Raw genomic sequence first — 19662 nt, forward strand, 5'->3', positions numbered from 1 at the left:
GATACCCTTTCCTCCTAGGCCTTGAGATTCCCTTGGGAGAGGAGATGGAAGGCATCAATCTCCTTAAGCCACAGGCGGCCTATTTGATTCTATGATTGCCTGTTAAAACATACATGGACACTGTTAAAAAGAGAGAGAGATCTTGCAGCACTTGGGCAAAGGGTTGCTCAGATCCAACATCACTTCAGCCCCACAGCAAACAGCAGGGCAGTGCTCCTCGGAGCTGCAGTGCCTTGCAGCAGGCAGAGGGGGCTGTCTCCCTGATCAAGCCTAGCATCTCTGCTCTGACTTTCTCATTTGATTCCTGGAATGCAAAGGGAAATATAGAAGCCCTGTAAAGGAACTACACTTTGTCTGGAAAACCTCACAGCAACATGTTGCATATACCTGTGAGCTACTAAAATGTGCAAAGTCAAAAAAACAGAAAAGTTCTTTTTTCAGGGTGGGATTTCATTTACTGGTTTCTCAGAGGTAGATTTGCTGATATGTTCTGACAAAAACCATCTTGCCTGGTATTCAAGTATCAGGGCACAGACATCAGCTCCCACTTAGAAACAATGAAAGATCATTTAAGGACAATCACATATCTTCTCACTGACTATTTTTGATCATTAGTTCCTGTAGTTTACCTCTAGCAGAAAGCACAGCATCAATTTACACACAGCTTAATCTCTGATGTAAACATACCTCAGGAAATAGACCGGGACAGGTAACTACAGCACAAGGAAAGCATTATGCTTTCATGCAAAGGAGTTAATCAGCCTTAATTTCTCCAGCATCCAGACATGGAGAGAGGATATTAGGATGACCTGAGAAAAACCTTGGTTCAATCACAGTGTGTGGTAGGACCTTGGTAGCCTTTGGAGGACCAGGGATATGGCCAGGGTCCTCAACCTTCCCTTCAGATCAGACAGCCATGGAAACACAACCCTCCATCGAAGTACAACCCTCCCAAGGCAAAACAACATTCCCTTGGAAACACCACCCTCCAATGGCAACACAACACTCCTAACAGAAGCAGGCTTGCTGACACCCCCCTTGCATGGTTAAGGATGAGTCCTGAGCTGAATGTTTGTCCAGAAACCTGATCAGATTCTCAGGCGCATCTCATCATGGGCCTGTTTCCCTTCCTGTGTCTACAGGCCTACCAGCAGGTATGATTTTCATGTGGTTGGAAAGACAGAAGAGCACTCATACATGCTGTTCCTGGGAAGATGCTGCTGAATGTCCATTTGTAGAGGCCAGAAACTTCCAATACAGTACGAAGGAAAGAAGATGCTTCTTTCCATCACTGAAAGCATGGGGCCCTTAAGTCAGGCTTGCCAGCACCTTTAGGGTTCATACACTGCTTTCAAGCAATGACTAGGAACAGATAAATGCTCTTGCCCAAACTGCTGACCCAGAAAGATGAAGTCATTCCTCCTTCACAGTCACCTTCCTGCAACCTTTTTGGTGAGCTTCAGGCTACTTGGCTGTTCACAGATAAATTACATCAGAGCAGATTCAAACTCAAGTCCCTAAGCTTCATCTTTCATATAAGACCATTCAGAATGAAGAACCCAATGAAAATATTGTGCTTCATGACACAGCTGGAGTCCAGCAGACTGAACACAAGCTTCAGAGCTGCTCCGAAGCCTCTGGAGCAGATGGCAGTGCAAATATTCCCCCTGACTTGAGAGGAACAGAGTCCCAAGGGAAGGGCAGGTTGAGAGCTGACCTGCTTACCTTATGGCTGAGACCAAGAAAGAGAGCTGCAGCACAATTCTCAGCGGTACATTAGGGTACGAGTACATCTCCTGGTGCTGCAGACGTGACAGGAGACAGCTTGCTGCTGTTTCATTTTTGCTGAAAGCTGCTGTTGTAGGCAGACTCTTTTGTTCAGCCGATTCTGCCCAAATATTCATGATTGATATGCTAGCAAAATACAAACTCATGTAAAATCTTAGCAATTTAGAGCATCCCCTTGCACATCTCCTTGCTAACATTTGACCATTCCCTTTCCTCAGTCCCCAGCCATTCCACTGCTATCAAAGCTGTGTTGTCAGACTCTTCCTTTACACTCTAGGCTTGCAAACAAACAGCACCTTTTGTTCTTCCCCAAGAGAGGACCAGGACATGTGGTACAAACCACAGTGTTCACACAAATACCAAGCTAGCAGCAACACAGTGTTTCTGAGGCCCAGGTGATATATGTTAACCCATCAAGTCATGGTAATATGGTGTCTAAAGATTTCTTGTCTATGCTCAAACCCACTGTGCTGCACATGAGCTGGGCAGAACCTCCAAAATACACATAATATAGATAGGACAAGGGGCACAAACTAATTTTCTTTTAAAAATAATCTTTCTTTTCAGGGGAAAAACAACAACTCGTTCAGATAATTGTTTATGATATCCTAATATACATTACTATGACTAGGAGATCGAAAGAGGTTGCCAGTCTGTGGGTATCTATCATTAAAATCCAGTGGGTCAATATGGGAATAATTACTCCTTACTGCATAGATGAACTGTCCATACTAATGGAAATTCACCATACATGAAAAGTTTGGGACTTGTTTTTTCTTCCCATCTCCTCAGTTCTCACAGAACCTTTTTAGCCTGTATAACACACAGTATGTGTGGTTCCTATTTCTTAGGGGAAAAATGGTTTGTTGACAACGACAGGCTGTAATTAGACTGTAATATAAAGCAAGGAAAGTACAGTGCTCTGTGTTCATACACTGCACATCACAATGCAATGTCATTCTGAGCTGCTTGTTCCTCGCGCCTGCTGTAATAACCATCATTAACAATACAAATGGGTAAAAGCTTTTTTTCTTTCCATATTTTCTTTCCAAAGTCAGATGGAGGCTCTATAAAAAGAAAGTAATATTTGGCTGGCCCTATCAAGTATTTGGGATCCTCAAAGAGAGTGCTTGTTTTCATCCCGAGCTAAAGCTAATAATAAGTTCTGTACCAGGACAGCACCAGGACAAACAGGTGAAACTGCCATGCTTTGCAGAGCCATATGGATTCCTGAGTGCCCGCACTGCTGCTGATGGAAAACTCCAAGAGAAACATGTAGGCAAGATGCAGCAGGATCAGGCCCAAACTGAATGCAGCTTTAACTACAAAAAAAAGTAAGCTCCAAAAGCATTACACCTGGGTGACATGATTCAGCCTGGATAAATGTCAGATCTGCATAAGAATCAAATCAGTTTTGAAGATGCCCCACAATTTGGCATCTTGCACTTCCAGCTCCAGGCAAAGAAAGTTGCTCCCAAGCTTCTGGAGTTCAGTGCAGTTGCAGGAGTCCATAACTCAAAATAACTTGCAAAAATGCAAGCCCAGTTTTTACTTTGCTCATGCTGTTTTCTTTAATGCTGAACCAGCTCCAAATCCCCAAAAGCATCAAAGCTACCATCAGATTCCCTATCTGAGAAAGGTCACAGACATTTTTGGGTAGCTGAGACTGTAAGAAACAGCGAAGGACAGAGCGGTACAGTGGGGGAAAAGTGAAAGAAAGTACTGTGGAGAAATAGATGAGACAGATCATAGGAGGGTACATAGGAGCAAAACCCAAAGATGAGCTGACTAATGAGAGATCTATAAAGTAAAGCATGACCTTGGTTGGTCAGGAATTCAAAAGGGGGAAAGAGACAAAGTCTCCTTAAGATGGGAAGAGGAAAAAAACTGGAGCACGATAGGCAGCATCTGAGCAGTGTCTTCTGAGCTCTTCTCAAGATGTAGAAAGAGAACTAATGAGAAAATGCCTTTGCCAGGCTTGTTGCAGCAGCTGCAGTGGCAAGATGCAGAGCCACGTGCAAAAGGTGAAAGCTCTGCAATGCCATTTCCCACCTTTCTTTGCTTTCCTCTGCGAGTGACTCCGATTTAGATGCCATGATAAAGCAGGACTCTCATTTGCATTTTCCAAAACAGGCTGACAGGAGTTGTTTTTTTTTGTTATTAAACATTCTTTCCTGCTATCTTGGCTGGAAAAAGTTGACCAGTTACTACTGATATTTGACTTGATCACTCACAGGGAACAGAGAGGAACCTTTCAGCTGTTCTCAGCCCATGCACAGCAGCTGCCTGGTTTCTCCCGAGTTTCAGCTCCAAGAACTAAGCCTTCCCAGGAAGCCTGTTCAATTTGAAAAACCACTATATAAATGGGAAATAGAACACCGCATGTGTCTAATTATTCCTCCTCTGCTGCCCTAGCAATTAAGACCAATAGTGAATGATGTGTGGACTGTCACCCCTATGCCCTGACTGCGTACTTTCTCAAAGGTTGATTTCACGCTCAGCATGGCGCATAGTGCACACGAAAACAAAGACCTCTGCTTTTCCACAGCAGTGAAAGCTTGTGAAACACCTCACATCATCCTATTATAGCCCACGTCAGGGAAATGCTGCTAAAGCCTCCCCAATGAACCAAGGGCTACTACAGCCTCCCTCAGCGATGACCACTAAGTCCCCCAGGGAAAGAGAAAGCATTTGGTGGTCTACAGACCACCTCCCATTGTTTCCAGAAGGCAGACATGGGGATGTGCAGTAACTATAAAAAAAAACAAAGAAACAAACAAACTACAACCAACCAAGAAAAGACCTGAAAGATCTGCAGAAAATAAAAGCAGGCACTGGGGCTGGAGTTTCCCCAAGGGAAATGAAGTGGGACAGCCTTACTGAACAGGAAAGGTGGGACCTGAAGTACTGCGAATATTGCCGTCTCGCTGTGACCAAATTAACTTCCCTGTGACTTAAAAGAGAGCTGACAACTCCATATGTGATCCAAAATAACTTCACACAATGCCAGTTCTTTCATTTGCTTCCACTAAGGTCATCTGCCATATACAGACTCACTGCAAAAAAGGAACCACGCAGATAGAAGAGGATCTTTGTGAAGGTCTAGGGCTCCCAAGCACAAGACAGGGGAAGAAGTAAAGCTTGGTTTAGTGGGTGCAGTGCAATGAGGAAGGGTGTGCTAGGTGTACTTTCTATTGAAAAACCTACCGCCTTTGTTCGAGGAAATGTAAATGGTTTCATTTCTCTGCTGCTAACAATTCACTTCCTCCTTCTTCTATCAAAAGTGGTGGGGATTTAGGCAGGGGGAGAGCATGAACTCCAGCGAGAGGCCGCCTCTGAAATACACCTGTGGGTATAAGTCACTGTGGCTGCCTCAGAAATGCCTGTTTGCTGCTTGACCTATTTCTAGCTTCAACAAGGAGAACAAAAAAAAACACATGCAAAAAACAGCAAATAGATTTCGCAACCAGTTGTTCTGCAGAATAAATCAACCCCAACCCAATGTTTGTTTGGCATCCTGGAAATCTGAGAGAGAGGTCATTGGAGATGGTACTGAGATTTAGGACGAGAGATAAAGAGGGAGAGATGAGCCTGTTTTCAGTTCAGGAGGTTGATACATATTAAAGCTGCCTACCTGTCCCAGATTTCCCTTCCTTCTCTCCCTACCTCCCTGCAAGAGCTTGGTAGAAAAATGAATTGTATAAACATTTAGGATGCGCTTAGCTTGAAGCCAGTCTCTGCTAGCTGTAGAGAAGAGCTGAGTGTTCACTGGTCCCTGGAGAGGCAACCCATAGTAGCAGCCTGTGCCAGGCAGCGTGGAGGCAGAAGTGTTCAGCATGATTCCGTTTGTCCTCCTGACCTCCATGCAGACATCCGTGCTTGTTGCAAGAGGGCAAAGCTCTGACCTAGCAGACTCATTTCTGTAAGGGGCAGAGCCAGGCAAGCAAGCAGCAATGGCTGTCTCAAAGATGCAGCTTTCCAGGCAGGTGTGTTGCTGCTGCTGAGGTATGGGCTTGCATCACTTGTCAGTAGGTTAAGCACATAGAATCGGGGTCCCTTGAATTAACCCAGGGTCACAGCACTGTCTGCGAGCATGTCAGAAAGACAAGAAACAGCTGCCCATGCAGAGCAGTGTGCAATGGGAAGCAGGAGGTAATGCTGAGACAACACCCAGAGGTATTATTTTTTTTGCTCCAGAAGATGATAAACACAAGAGCAGCCTGGCTGGGCAGGAGAGGACTTCCCTGTCACATCGTGACCTCACAGACACCAGGATAGCATGTAGTACAACCTCGACAATACATTTTCCCCAAGAACATGAAGAACTGAAGCCTTCCTCCAAGATACAGGGAGAAAGCTGGAAATACCAGCGTATCTGCACAGTAGCAAGACACCACTTGAGGCCTTTCTGAGGCTAACTGCTTCAATGAAGCTCTGAAGATACCATGGAGGCAAGGAGCATCACCCAAAGGGCTGCAGAGACGGGCCCAAACTGTGCCACAAAAATCAGCTGCCAGTAATAAAGTCCCAAGCGAAAGGGATGAGGAAGCAAAGCAGTGCTAACTGGCTCCTGCTAGGATACCAACAGATGCAAACATAAGAATTAAGCACACTTAGGCAGAGCTGCCTGTCCTGTGAGTTACAAAAATAAAGCCAGAGTGCTAAGGAAGAATTTCAGAGGAGATGGAGAAATAGCAGCTCCTCCCTAGCCAGAGGTTGTGTCTGCCAGTGAGGATATGACAAAAGAACACTGAAACTGAAAACAAAGAGAGCTAGCTGGGAAATTCTCCTTTACTGTAAGAGTAAAGAACATTTTCCCCAACAGGTGAATGAAGGGAAAGAAAACATAAGAATTCACTACCAACTTCCCAAACCCATTTCTTTTTCTGAGCATATCTGACCCTAATTTTCTCCCTCAAATAATCCATCTCAGAAACCAGAGCTAAAAAGTCTGCAAAGCAATTCTGCATCCCACCTAGGAATGCATGGAACCTGTAGAGAGAAATGCTGGGGAGGAGCAGACCGCACAGACCATACTGGTCTGTCCAGGTAGCAACAGCACAAGTAAGCAAATGGTGACTTGTGAATTATATCTACATCTCATGAAAAACTGACCTATGAGTGCACACTGAGAGTAGCACATGTTTCCTGCTGTGGTTGGCTCCATCACCCAGCAGTGGGTCAGAGGTGTGCAGCGTTGCTCCAGAGTGATTCTGACCACTTCTTTCAGGAAGGGTTTAGTCACTGAGGATGTCTCATTACTCACCGGCCCTCAGGGGTTTTCTCAACTGATGCCTAACTAATGTCATACATTTCACGTGGGAAAGTAATCTGACTGTATCAGAGGTCCAGTTTTCTCATTGCTGCTGTGCAATGTACAAGTGACATGAGATCAGGTCTGTCCAACCTGCAGCCCACAAGTGTCAAAATGGCTTTTAGTCATCAGCCCACATTTGTGACTCCATTTCCAGATGATATAAAGTCATGACCTGCACATTTTCAAATGGAATGTAAGGAGTCGTGACCAGTTATTCAACTAAAAAAATCTGACCATGCCTTTCTACCAGATTTCTCTCAGACCTCTCCTCCCAGAGCAGGCTCATGCTCATCGCTGGTGAAACACTGGCTCGTGGTGGTGTCTATGTTGAACAAGTGTTTTGTAGCTGAAAATTTGCTCTATCAAACAGAGTTACTGTGTTTTATATAACTGTTGTAGTTACCACGGAAAGACATAAGAGGTATTACTTTCAGAGCAGCCTACAAGTGGCCCAAGACAATTCCTCTTCACTCAGTGCAGACAAGGGTGGGGGGAAACATCACAAGAGATGTCAAGACCGCTGTGTCCAGATAGTTATATTCTATCCTTTCCAATTCCCAGTGTCTCCTTAACACCCTTCTCCTGTGCCCTTGTGCCTCACTACAACCTCACTGGTTCACAGAGTCTTATATAGCAACCAATGCCAATTTCTGATAGTACAACAAGACTGGTGCTGGTGCTTCCACCCAGGACAGACACCACAGAGATGCTTCTAGTTCTGTGTCCTATGGCAAAATCTGTCTGGGAAGCTAACTGTCTCTATGACTGCACCTCCCAAGTGCCCAGCATTTTTGGTGCTTTTCCTTGACAAGTCACGAAGACTCTTCAAGAGTCTTCATCCCCTCCCAAGGAATGAAAATATATCACTCAAACCAGCTGCCTTTTTTGAGGTGCTACAAAACAAGCTACAGTGGAAATGTTATCATTTGTAACCCATTTAGCTTGCAGGTGCTAATTTAAGTTTTAACATTTAAAAATAGTTTCCCATGGCAGCACGTAAATACAAGGTATGGCCAGCACAAGCAGACCCAATCTGAGTGTGGTGATATTGTTTGGAGTTATTTCTTTCTGCCTGTCACAGATCGTGGCAAAACTTGGCCTCATTACTCCCTTATGCCTCTGCTTGCATTCAAGACATTGAAATGACTTGGAGACTGAAGCAGAGTACATGCATGACTGAAGTGCAGTACTGTCATAACATTGTTGCTATAAGAGTAGATCTTGCTGCCCCTACTGCTACCACAATTGCTGCTTCAGTTGAGCCAAACCTGTCCAAAACAGAGCAGGCTTTCTGCAGGCCACATCCCTGCCAGAAGCTCTCATCCCTCCAGATGAGGAGACCTTGTCACACAGAGATACCGCAAATAATAGGCTTTGCTCCCCTTCCCTCACCCATAGAAATGATACTTTCCTTAAATACTGATGCTTTCCTAAGAATAGTTGGCTTTAGTCCTGCCAGGCACAAAACAGTTCAGGCCGTGCAGTTAAATCTTGCCAAAGTTGCAACAAACTGAGACCGTGTTCCAATAAGCAGCAAACACATAAGCTGCCCTTGGAAACAGAGCCAAAGAAGACCAGCCAGTGCCTTTATACAGGCTGAAGACAAGCAAGAACCAATAGAAACAGCACAGCACCAAGAAGATGCTGCCTACTTGCATTTGCTTGGAAAAAGAAGCAGGAGGGACCCGGAGCTGCCCTCTGCAAGGTAAACGTCATCAGCCACCCAGAGATGGCAAAGCAAGGCAGCCTCAAACAAACGGCAATTTCTTTCCTCCTCCCAGTATAATGAAAGGGTGCAGAGTCAAGGGAAGGAAAAGGAAGTCTGCTTCTGTAATCTAGGTTGCACAGTGTTCCTCACACTGTGATTTATTTGTCCATGCTCTGCATTGCAGAATGATCGTGTTGGCTACTTGCTGCCCAGCACAGCCAGCTGACATCCCAGGGCTGCTGCCCTGCAACAGGGCAGCCTTTGGGGCAACATAATCTTTAGGGAGGTGACCACAAAGGGAGAGAGAAGGAGAAACATTTAAGAGTGACCACCAAAGCCCAGGATACGTTTCCAGGCCTGGTGTTTAAGAAAACTATTTCTGACTCGAGATAAACCAGAGCCAGGGTGGAGAGAGAGGAGGGAAAGCAACACCCCAGAATAAAAAGACCTCACCACCTCCACATATGTATACGCTCAGGAAAAGCTGTCCCAGCTGTCCCTGACAGCAGCAGGACACCATGAGCTGTGATCTAGCTAAAGATATAGATATACTGGCTGTAAGTTGCCTTTCAGTTGTGTTGATTTTCTTTGTGCCATTTCACAAAAGACAGCGCTGCCTTCCTCTCCACGCAGCTCCCAGCAGCCTGCAGGGAATGGCCACGCTTACTGATGTCCTTATTTAACACTTCAGTCATTCCTCACACTCCTTCACAGAAGACGCCAGGGCTTTGAGACAGGCCTGCCAGCAGGTGCGCTGGGACTCACCATGCTGTGCAGGAGTACAAACACCAGCTAATTAAATCTATTGTTAAAACAATTTGTTTCTTGCTGGGGCTGACTCGCCTGGAAGCATCTGAACAAGGCAGGTTTCATTTCTGAGGACAGACTGCCACCTTCACTCTGGAGCTCCTCACCCCCCGCACGTCGTTTTAGATTCAAAACACAAAGCAGGAGAAGGGAAAGGAGTTGTATTAGAAAAAGAGGAAAACTAAAAATCCCAAGCTAAACTCCAAGCCCTCCCTTAGCACCAGCAATGCTCAGAACATACCACTCAGTCAACCAGCATTAGCTCCTAGAACAAATGAAGGTGGCAAATGATAAGACCTGCAAAGCATCAGTAATAAAGGCCTGTTTCTAACAAGCACCTGCCCTCAAGAGGGCTCTGTGTAGACATACTTTATGGCTCATAAGCACACATCATCTGATCAGCACAGCAAGCGCTGGCCATCGTCCTTCCACCCCCTGCCCTCCACCCTGTGAAAAAAGAGCTCCACGTTTCTCCTTCCCAAGGACTTGTCTTTCCAGGGAAAGGCGCAGTCCAGCCAGCAGTTTTCTGGGAAACAAAACAACAAATGCAATGCAAAGTCTTCTGCAGAAAGAAACACCCTGCCGCTTGAGCAACCAGATCCCTATTCTCTACTCTATCCCAAGCAACCAGCCCTTCTCACTGAGCTGATGATTCAGGCGCTTCTGAGAAAGTCTTTGAGCATTGGTCCTGAGAGTGAACCACAAAATCAGCCTCTCACAGCTTCCATATCTTCTACACACCTGATCTGTAGCCATACTCCTTCACTAGCAACTTTCCAACTACAAATACCATAGACTGCCCTGCCCCAGTTACAGACAAAGCTCTGCAGCCCTCAGTTAGGCAAAAACTAATTACAGTATGTGCCAGACAAGTAAACCTGTCTCTGAATACATAATGCTCTGCAATGGGGTTCTCCAAAGACAGATAAGTAAATCAGTGCAAGGAAGAGATTTCAATGGCATTCATTTGGGATAACTAAACCACAAAACACTTTCCTGCTTTTCTAACTTAATTGTATTTGGATTTTTAAATGCCATAATTCCGTGGTAATAAAAGCTTCTAATTTCCCCAGTTTTATCTTGACCCCCATCACCGTGCAACTCTATTTCCACCAACCCAAGAGGCCCCTGCTGTATTCAGCTGTGCCCAGCAGCTCCTGGGCTCTCCACTTAAAGTCACACATCCCGCTCTGCTCTGATTACATTCAGACTTAGTAATGCTCTTTACCAGTTTATTCAGTGCTTACGGTTCTCACCACTCACCTGCCCACTGTAAAGCATCATTGTGCTGTGAAATACACTCTGAGATGTACGCTTGAAGCAGCACACAAAAGAAATCAAGGAACAAAATAAACCCCTAGGAGACTTAGAGAATGACACCTCCAACCAGTCTCTCCAGCAATGAAAAGGAAAAGCTGGTGAAAAGCCCTAGGCAGCAGATATTTCCTAACTCTCTGTTTAGCCAAGCTTACCTCAAGTATGAAAGCACAGAAACTCAATCTTCACTCTTTCCAAAAGAGATTTCAGTGTAGATCCAACAGGAAAACTCCCTACTGACAGAACCATCTGATTGGTCCCTTTTGTCTCTCACTGCAGTCTCACTGATTGCCTTCAGGCTTGAAATTTGGCAGGTGAAGCCTACAAAAGGCAGCTGCAACAGCATGTTTCAGACCAGCACATTATCCCTTCCCATCCTTCACCTCCACTGGCACCTACTGAGGTGCTTGTAAGCTACCCAGGGGATGGTGACATGGCCCATTGCCATGAGCCAGATCCCAACTCTTTGCATCATGTTTTATATCCCCCACATGGCTTAGACTCTCATTTGCATGAAGAGATGTTTCTGGCATACTGGGAATGCCAGGTTCAGGTTTCTCTTTCCTGTCTGAACAAGCTTAGATAATCAAATGTATGTCCAAAGTGTTTTTTGTTTGGTGTTCAGTGAATTTCTGATGAATAAACTGATGAATTTCTAGGATATCTCTTGTTGGACTTGCAATCAACTGCACATTCATTGTGTTTGAACAAGAGGATGTGGCACTGGCACAGCTGCCCACAGGAGCTGTAGGTGCCCCCTCCTTGGAGGTGCTCAGGGTTGGGTTGGATGGAGCCCTGTGCACGCTGATCTGCTGGGTGGGAATCAGCCTGTAGCTGGGGGTTGGAACTGGGTGATCCTGAAAGGACCTTCTAACCCAAGCTGTTCTGTGATTCTCTGACATGGGTAAGATCTGAGAGCAGACAGCTGCAAGGATCACATTTGCTATGAGCATCAGATCCCCTCATCTACCAAAGGTGGATAAAAAATCAGAGCCAGAGTATTTGAAGTAAAAACCAATGCCTGCAACATGCGAGGAAGGAAACAAAACCAAACTGCAACCTATTACCAAAAGCAGCTTTTTACCTGCAGCTTGGTTTTTCTCTGTTGCCAGTGCTGCTGTTGTTGCCAGGAAGGAGCTGTGAGGCCACAGCAAACCCCAGGCTGCAGTTGTTTGTGCACGTACACGGCTCCCATAAAGCACTTAGAGGTGAAGCTTTGCACTTAGCTCCTTTTGCTTCTGTTCCTTCGATGCTCCGTGTCTGTTTAATACCAGTACCCAAAATAACTTCACAGTTTGATTCTGCAGTAAAGGATTAAGGGCAGCCATAGTGCCTGGTGTGCTTTGTGCGGGATCCGGCCCATTTTTCTTAATGCTCAGACATCGCACAGGCCAGAGATCGACGACCTGTGAATAGCTCGCTGAACAGAGCTTGGCAAACGAGGAGCAATATACACTGCTAACAAAATGAGAGCGCTTACCAATCGTGAACTGCCCTTTACTGGCTACATGCTCTTCGACGAGTGCCTATACCCGCTGCAAGGCAGCCTCTGCCGTCATCCGTCGGCATTGCAGCGAACAAAGCCGCGTACAGCCGGCTTAGCCGGCAGTGTACAGGAGGGGGAGCATTTGCTGCAGGATCCGCTGCTTCCCCATTGCCAGCTGGCCTTGCTTTCGTGGCCCCGTGGAGCACGGCACAGGGCTTATTCTAGGTTACGTTATGACGTAGTTAACTACGTAATAACGGGTTTCAAAGAGCTTTCCCGCAAACAAGGATCTTAATGCAAGCTTTGGGATGTGTCTATGACATGAACTTCCAGCTACGCTGTAGCTACACAAACATCCTCACACCCGTCAGATCTCAGGACAGCATTTTCCTGTGATATACTGCTAGCAAGAAGGGAAAGGAAGCCCAGCGTAAGCCTTTTCCTTTAGGAAAAGACATTGCTTTGTTCACACAGTTATGTTTAGTCACCCCAAACTCCCAACTCCTCTGAGAAGTACAGCTCCACCCCCCACTGAAGTCACTGTGGTTATGATTCACAGCCTAGATGGAATTGCCAGGAACCCACCATTCAGAAGACAGAAATCCCAGTGCAGTTATTTGCTGGCCTAAGCAGAAAAAGATCCTTGGCCAGATGAATTCCAGCACCATAACAGTTGTCAGGAAGGTACCACCTCTACTGCCACACCACCAACATCTGCCTTTGATGCCATGGGATGACAGAAAAAAAACAGGAGGTCTAGAAAACGGTTCCCTGCAACACTGTAATTGAAACCTGAATGTTCTCGTGTGGCAGGGTGGCTTGTAGCTATGGATGGAAAAAATGCCTCTCTTGTGCCACTCTATGTCGTTCTGATTTTGATACAACCAGTACCTTTGAGAAGATAAGCACTGGTCCCCAAAGCGATTGCTCTTTTAAACTCTCATCATCAGACAACCCCTATATCAAAAACTCGAGTGGAGAGCAGGAAAAGGCAAAAAACTATGAAATGCTTGGCTGAACTAGAAGCTCTTAGTGGTCTTTTCCAACCATAAGAATTCTGTGACTGAGCAGTGGCTGCTCTCCCTCTGTATGTGTGCAGACATGCAGGGACACTGAAGCACCTCGGGGACCTACCTCACTCCCTTGACATCACACTTCCCCACAGCTCTCTACTCCATCACAATGACCGGGTGAGTCCTGAGCTTCACGGGGCACCTGTAAGAAGGAAGGTGATGATCAGCCACTGCCAGGCGCCATGTATTAAGTCTTGAAGCCCGGGAGCAAAACACGAGCTTTGCTAAAGCACACTGTAATTGTTCAGCATGCCAAAACTCAGTGCGGGTGAGAAGGCGCTCAGTGAGCTGGGGTACAAGCTGGGTCAGACCTTGGGGGAGGGCAGTTTCTCAAAGGTGAAAGCAGCCACCTCCACCAAACACAAAGAACCCCTGGCCATCAAGGTGGTGGATCGGCGACGAGCCCCCCCAGCCTTCGTGTACAAATTCCTGCCCCGGGAGCTTTCCATCCTACGCAGGATCCGTCACCCCAACATCATCCACATCTTTGAGCTCATCGAGGTGTGCGATGGGAAGCTCTTCATCGTGATGGAGGCGGCAGCCACCGACCTTCTGCAGCTGGTACAGAAGACGGGCAAGCTGCCCTGCATCCCCGACGCCCGGGACATCTTTGTGCAGGTTGTGGGGGCTGTGTGTTACCTCCACGATCGCAATCTGGTGCACAGGGACCTGAAGTGTGAGAATGTGCTGCTGACTGCTGACGGCCGCCGGGCCAAGCTCACCGACTTTGGCTTCAGCAAGGAGGTCAACGTCTACCCAGATATGTGCACCACATTCTGCGGCTCAGCAGCCTACGCTTCCCCAGAGGTGCTGATGGGAATCCCCCATGACGCCAAGAAGGTGGACGTGTGGAGCCTGGGGGTGGTCCTTTTCGCCATGGTGACTGGCTGCATGCCCTTCAATGACACCCACGTCCACAGCCTACCCCAGCAACAGAAGAAGGGGGTCACTTACCCAGAGAGCGTGCTCCCATTGCCAGAGCACTGCCAGGCTCTCATTGCCCAGCTGCTGAACTTCTGTGCTGAGCGCCGGCCCGGTGCAGGGCAGGTAGCCAAGAACTGCTGGCTGAAAGGAGACATCTGAAGAACAGCCCTTGCCAGGGACCCCACTGTGGCAGTCACATTATAGTACAATAAATGCCATAGCAGAAAAGCACATTAGCAGTTTCTCAATGGTTTTAAGTGGCAGAATGTAAGTGGGGTTGGACCTCAAGTGCTGGCAAGACCATGTGGTGGTCAGTAAGGTGGTGTCAAAAAAATGGTGTCAAGAAGGTGGTCAAACACCTCCATAAAGGAGATAAATGAGCCTGCTGCGCATTCAGCTTCAAGCCCTGGTGACTGCATTGAGTGAGGAGTTAGAGAGCACCATAGGGCTGCTTATGCCAGACTTGTCTCCTTGGTCACACAGGGGCCAGGTCCATGCTCTACCAACAGCACTGGTTACCACCAAACTGTGACTGAGCTTTAGGTCACACAGAAATGTTCAAAAACCCAAGTTTAGAGCAGAATCCTCTAAGATGACAAATATCATTGCCAAGCCAAAAGCTTTGGTTGAACCAAAGCCTTGCAGATACTGATTCTTGCCAGCATTTGAAATCTCTGCCAAGAAAAAGCTGATGAGAAGGAAACGCCATTGGCAATGGGTAACACTGAAATGGGAAATGGGGAAAGATGTAACAGAGAAGTGCTTTTCCAACTCCAGATTTCTAGCTCCCACACGAAATTACCAAAGTTACCAAATAATCTGCAATCCCCACCCCCCTCATTCCAAATCTGCTCTATATCCCAGCTGTTGAGCTTTCAGATGGTATGAGCCGGCATCTGAAATGCATTTTCATGAGATGTTTCAAGTCACCCCTCAACAAGTTCCAGCCAAGCTTCCACTGAAGCTGAAGTCAAAAGTAATCTTTCCAGTTGGGTGGTCCACTAATCCCAGTGTCATTAGTGCCCTGCGAGTGAACGCAATGCAGCCCTGGCAGGGGACAACTGAAATGAACAGAGCCCACGTGGTTCTGCTAGAGGAGAAGGAAACATCTTTTGTAACACAAACATTTTGTGTCTATTAAAAGCAGCAGTTTAAGCAGAACAAGATGTGGCGGCAGAGCCAGCCCAGGGCTTTTCAGCACGTGGGCTGCAGTGAATTTTGCCACTGCCGGAATGAAGATTTATTTTGTTCTCAGCTGCAAAATAAAACTTCATCGCAGCAGCAAAGCCCATTGCAGAGTAAGGGATTGGATGGGTGTCCTGAAGCCTGTGGCTGGGGAAACAGGCTTGGGAAGAGGAGTGGGTGTTGGGGATGAGAAAGAAGAGAGATATTAAAGAAACGCAGGAAGCGTGGAGGTGGATTTTGCAGTGCTGAGACTTTCAGCGAGGATCAAGCCTCTTTTTCCTGCTAGCCCTCATCTCCGACACCTACCTTGCTTCTGTTCTTATAATGATGAAATCAGGGATATTGCCTCCCTCCTACTGATGGGCACCACCCAGGTGCTGCTGTGTAGCTGTTTGAAGATGACAACTCCATGCTCTTGTTACCTTATATCAAAGCCGTGCCAAAGCACCCGCTCCAGAAACCAGCGCATGTGAAAGCTTCTATAGCAACACAGAACAGTGAATGAGATCTTTAGGCCATAAAACCTACATGTATAAACAGCAAACAATATCTCTAGGTCTGAGGCACTGCCATCTCATGGGCTTCCCAACGTTTCCACAAGGTGGGCCCAGAGTTCCGCTCAGGTTGTGACACCTGTGTCTTGGAATTGCTGTGAGTGGCTCTCAGGTGACTTGAAGCAATTTCACCCCATTGAATCAGTGAACTAAAGATTCCAAAGACATCATCCCCATGTTCAGCACAGTTCAGCTCTGTGGTGTCAATGCAGCAGCACTTGGCCTGAAACACGGACATTAATCTGGGCACCAGGTGGTACGTCTTATCCTCTTGTGTGACAGCGAGCAGACTGAGTGCCTTACCTCAACCAAGAGCATTGCATTTCACATTACAGCTTAAAACTTCCCTGGTCCCCAGACTTCTGATCAGATGGTGGATCCGGCTTGAGATGATACAAATTGAACAATATTTGATGGCCTGGAAAGACATTTGAATTCTTTCTTTGACTGCTTCCAAATCCATCTCATTTTATCTTCCTGGGGAGCTAAGCAGTTTGTAAGCAACAGCACTGAGAGCGTACAGTGGGACTCTGCGATTTGCCTCCTCTATTTCCTAACACTGAGAAGTATTTCTGGGTGGCACAGCTCACAGTGTGCTCTACAACAAGAGCAAGCCCTGCTAACACATAGCAAAGTAATTAAACGCTTCTTAGCAAAGCAGTTTAACAACAGTAATGAGACAAGGTCAACAACAACGTCATCAGAGCCAGCAGGGGAGCTGACAGTCCACAGAGCTCCATGCTTCCTCACAAGAGTGTCTTTCCAAGGGTCAGATCCCACCAGATGCTCTCGATCTTGCTAAATGACTTTAAAGCAGAAAGCAGCTCCTCCGTGTGGTCACTTTGCCTGTTCTCCAAGTCTCACATTGACCCTCTCAAAGCACAGCTGGCAGTGTTGCTTTGCTGGTCGTGTGCTGTGTAGCACTCTCAGATCTGTGTGTTCTCTAGAAGGGGACAAACAGGCCATTCCCACTACAACCTTAATGAAAAATACAGCTTGAGGGCTCACTGTACCTGACTTGGCTTTAACTTTAACCCATTGGCATGGGAGGAGAGAGGTGAGGGAGAGCAGAGGCTCGTGCAGCTTGCTAGCATTGGAGATGGTGAACAAACAAGCTTGCTCAGGGGACACCAGACACTAATTACAAGCAAAAGACACAGATTGCTGTCTGAAATACAATGATAGTCCTTGGCTCCTCATTTAAATGTTTGTTAGCTTGCTAATAGGATACCTGTCTCCGAACACTTCAAACGCAGCATCATGCACGTCTGCAGCAGGTCATTTATGAGAACAAGTAGCCTCTCCTTGTATCTCACATGTTTCTCCCCTGTCCAGAGAATGGTTCAAACTGCACCATCCAGGGCAAACTGTAATTGATGAATAAATCTTAGAAAAGCAATTTTGCTCTCTGCACATTATGCAGCCAATTAACTTACCTGACATTGAGAGCCACATTTATTTACTAGCAACGGGCCCAGAGAATTGCCAGAGGAAGGACCCGTGGGAGGGTTGGACCTACTGGAAACCCACAGATAAATACATATTTACTTACATTATTTGTATGGTGAGTGAAAGACATTTCTCTGCTTCTTCCTGCTCCAGGACCTGGAAGGAAGCAATGCCATGAGTGCAAACAGAGCTGGGCTTGGTGCTGCTGTGCTCTTTTTCCTAGCAGAAACTCATAGAGATGACTGCAGCTGTTTCCCTCACATCACACATTGCATTTTTATCTTCACTGAAGGAAAAGAAACATCAATTGCTATCTTTTATTACATGCTATTCCAGGCAGCGCCTGGCAGGAAGGCTCACGTGAAGACAACTGCAGTGGTGGTTTATGATGGAGAGCCAGCCTGTCAGCAGACTGAATCCATTACAAATGCTATCCTCGAGACGTCATGCGGGATCCAAACTTCAGACCTGCAACTCAGCACATATTTCATCTGCAACACTCATAAAACACCCGCACTCTCCATTGTACTCTGCTCTGTCTCTTTGGTTTTTCTCTACCCCCAAATTTGCTGCATGCCCTGGACTGTACAGAGGAAAGCACAGAAGTGCATTGGATGCTTGGCAAGTCAGCCCCACAGCCCTACAGAATACATTGCTGCCAAACCGCAGTTTCGTGCCAGAATAAGGCAGGAACTGTCATCCTTGTCAAAGAAATATAAACTAAAAGCTCACAAAGGGCAGTTCTGGTCACGGGGATATTTTACCAGTAGTAGATGGATGGAGACTACTTTGGTTCTATCACTATGTGCCTTGAGAGCGTGCTCTCCTCACAGATACATGGAAATCTCTTCCACAAAGACAAACCCACAACAGCTAAAAACAGTGGGGAACAAAGCATAAGGTCAGTGCACAGGGAGACTCCATCAATGGGCCTTCCATTCAGCTGCCACATGGGAGCTGGGCCGGAAACATTCCTTGGAGCTGGAAGGAGAAGGACGGACTGTCATAAAAAAGCCCAGGGACCCATGGAAGGTTGAAGAAGAAAAACCCAGCACATTGTGTCCAAAGAAAGTTCAACAATTTTCCCAGCTCGTTGAATTGTGGGAACTTTGCTTTTCCAGGGAATAACTATGCTATTTTTAGCTTTTTTTATTATACAATTTGTCACAGGCTGTCTCAGGAGGCTATCAACAATCGGTTTCAAACGGCATCTGACCACAAACACTTCTCCACATGTGATTTAGAACATCTGGACCAGCAGAGGCAGCTTTCAACACATGCCAGCAGCGTGTTTCTTCTTGCTTCCCTCTTCACATCCGTTTGTCCAAGTGCACGTAGGAAGCAGATTCAAAGACTCAAAAGCTACAACCGTACCTCCACGCTCTGTGCTTACTTGGAGGGGCTGGGAGAGGAGCTGCCGTGCTGCTGGAAGCGGAGAGCATTGCTGGTAATGCATTCCAGGCATTGCTGAGCTGCCGCGATTGATACGTCACATCCCTAAGGACAGGGGATGGGATCTGGGCCTGGAGGAATGCCAACAGCGTGCTCACATCAACATTGCATCTGTAGGTCAGGAAAGGAGGTGTGTGCTCCTCTGCTACATTCCAGCCCTGTGCACCAGCTCTATATTCAGTGCCACCACGGGAAACCTTGCCAGACAGCCTGGGTACATAGAGTGTAAATTCACTGAGCAGTTCTTCAATAAATCTGAGAAGGGGATGGGAAGATATGAAAAAGGAATCTGAGCAAATAGCAGAGGAAATGACATTATGATCCCAGCTGGAAGCACTGTCATGATCAGCTTGGTGTCTGCGTAGAAACCTGCATGAGAACGGAGAGATTCAGGCTCCCGTGGAGCCAATGAGGATTTAAAATCAGCGGGAGGGAGTGAAGGTTTTGCACAGTCATTAATTTTGTGTTCCTCTTTAATTTCTCTTCATAATCCTCACACAGGCAGTTCTATCACATGGCAGTCCACATTCCCACTGCCTCTGCCTTGTGAATCTGGGTTCCCTGCAGCCAGCCAAAGCTGTGATGGTTGGGACAGACACCGT

The 19662-nt window shown here is 46.7% G+C and overlaps 1 protein-coding gene across 1 annotated transcript; it reads left to right on the forward strand.

Annotated features, from left to right (window-relative positions):
* Positions 1-12687: 12687 nt before the first annotated feature.
* LOC107316345 (testis-specific serine/threonine-protein kinase 6-like) lies at positions 12688-14651 on the forward strand. The gene is made up of 2 exons (XM_015867677.2): positions 12688-12853; positions 12983-14651. The coding sequence occupies exon 2, from the start codon at positions 13746-13748 to the stop codon at positions 14577-14579; it is 834 nt and encodes a 277-aa protein (XP_015723163.1). The 5' UTR covers positions 12688-12853; positions 12983-13745; the 3' UTR covers positions 14580-14651.
* The last annotated feature ends 5011 nt before the right edge of the window (positions 14652-19662 follow it).

This window comes from Coturnix japonica, chromosome 7 (genome assembly GCF_001577835.2).
Source record: "Coturnix japonica isolate 7356 chromosome 7, Coturnix japonica 2.1, whole genome shotgun sequence".
In the NCBI taxonomy this organism is placed as follows: Eukaryota; Metazoa; Chordata; class Aves; order Galliformes; family Phasianidae; genus Coturnix; species Coturnix japonica.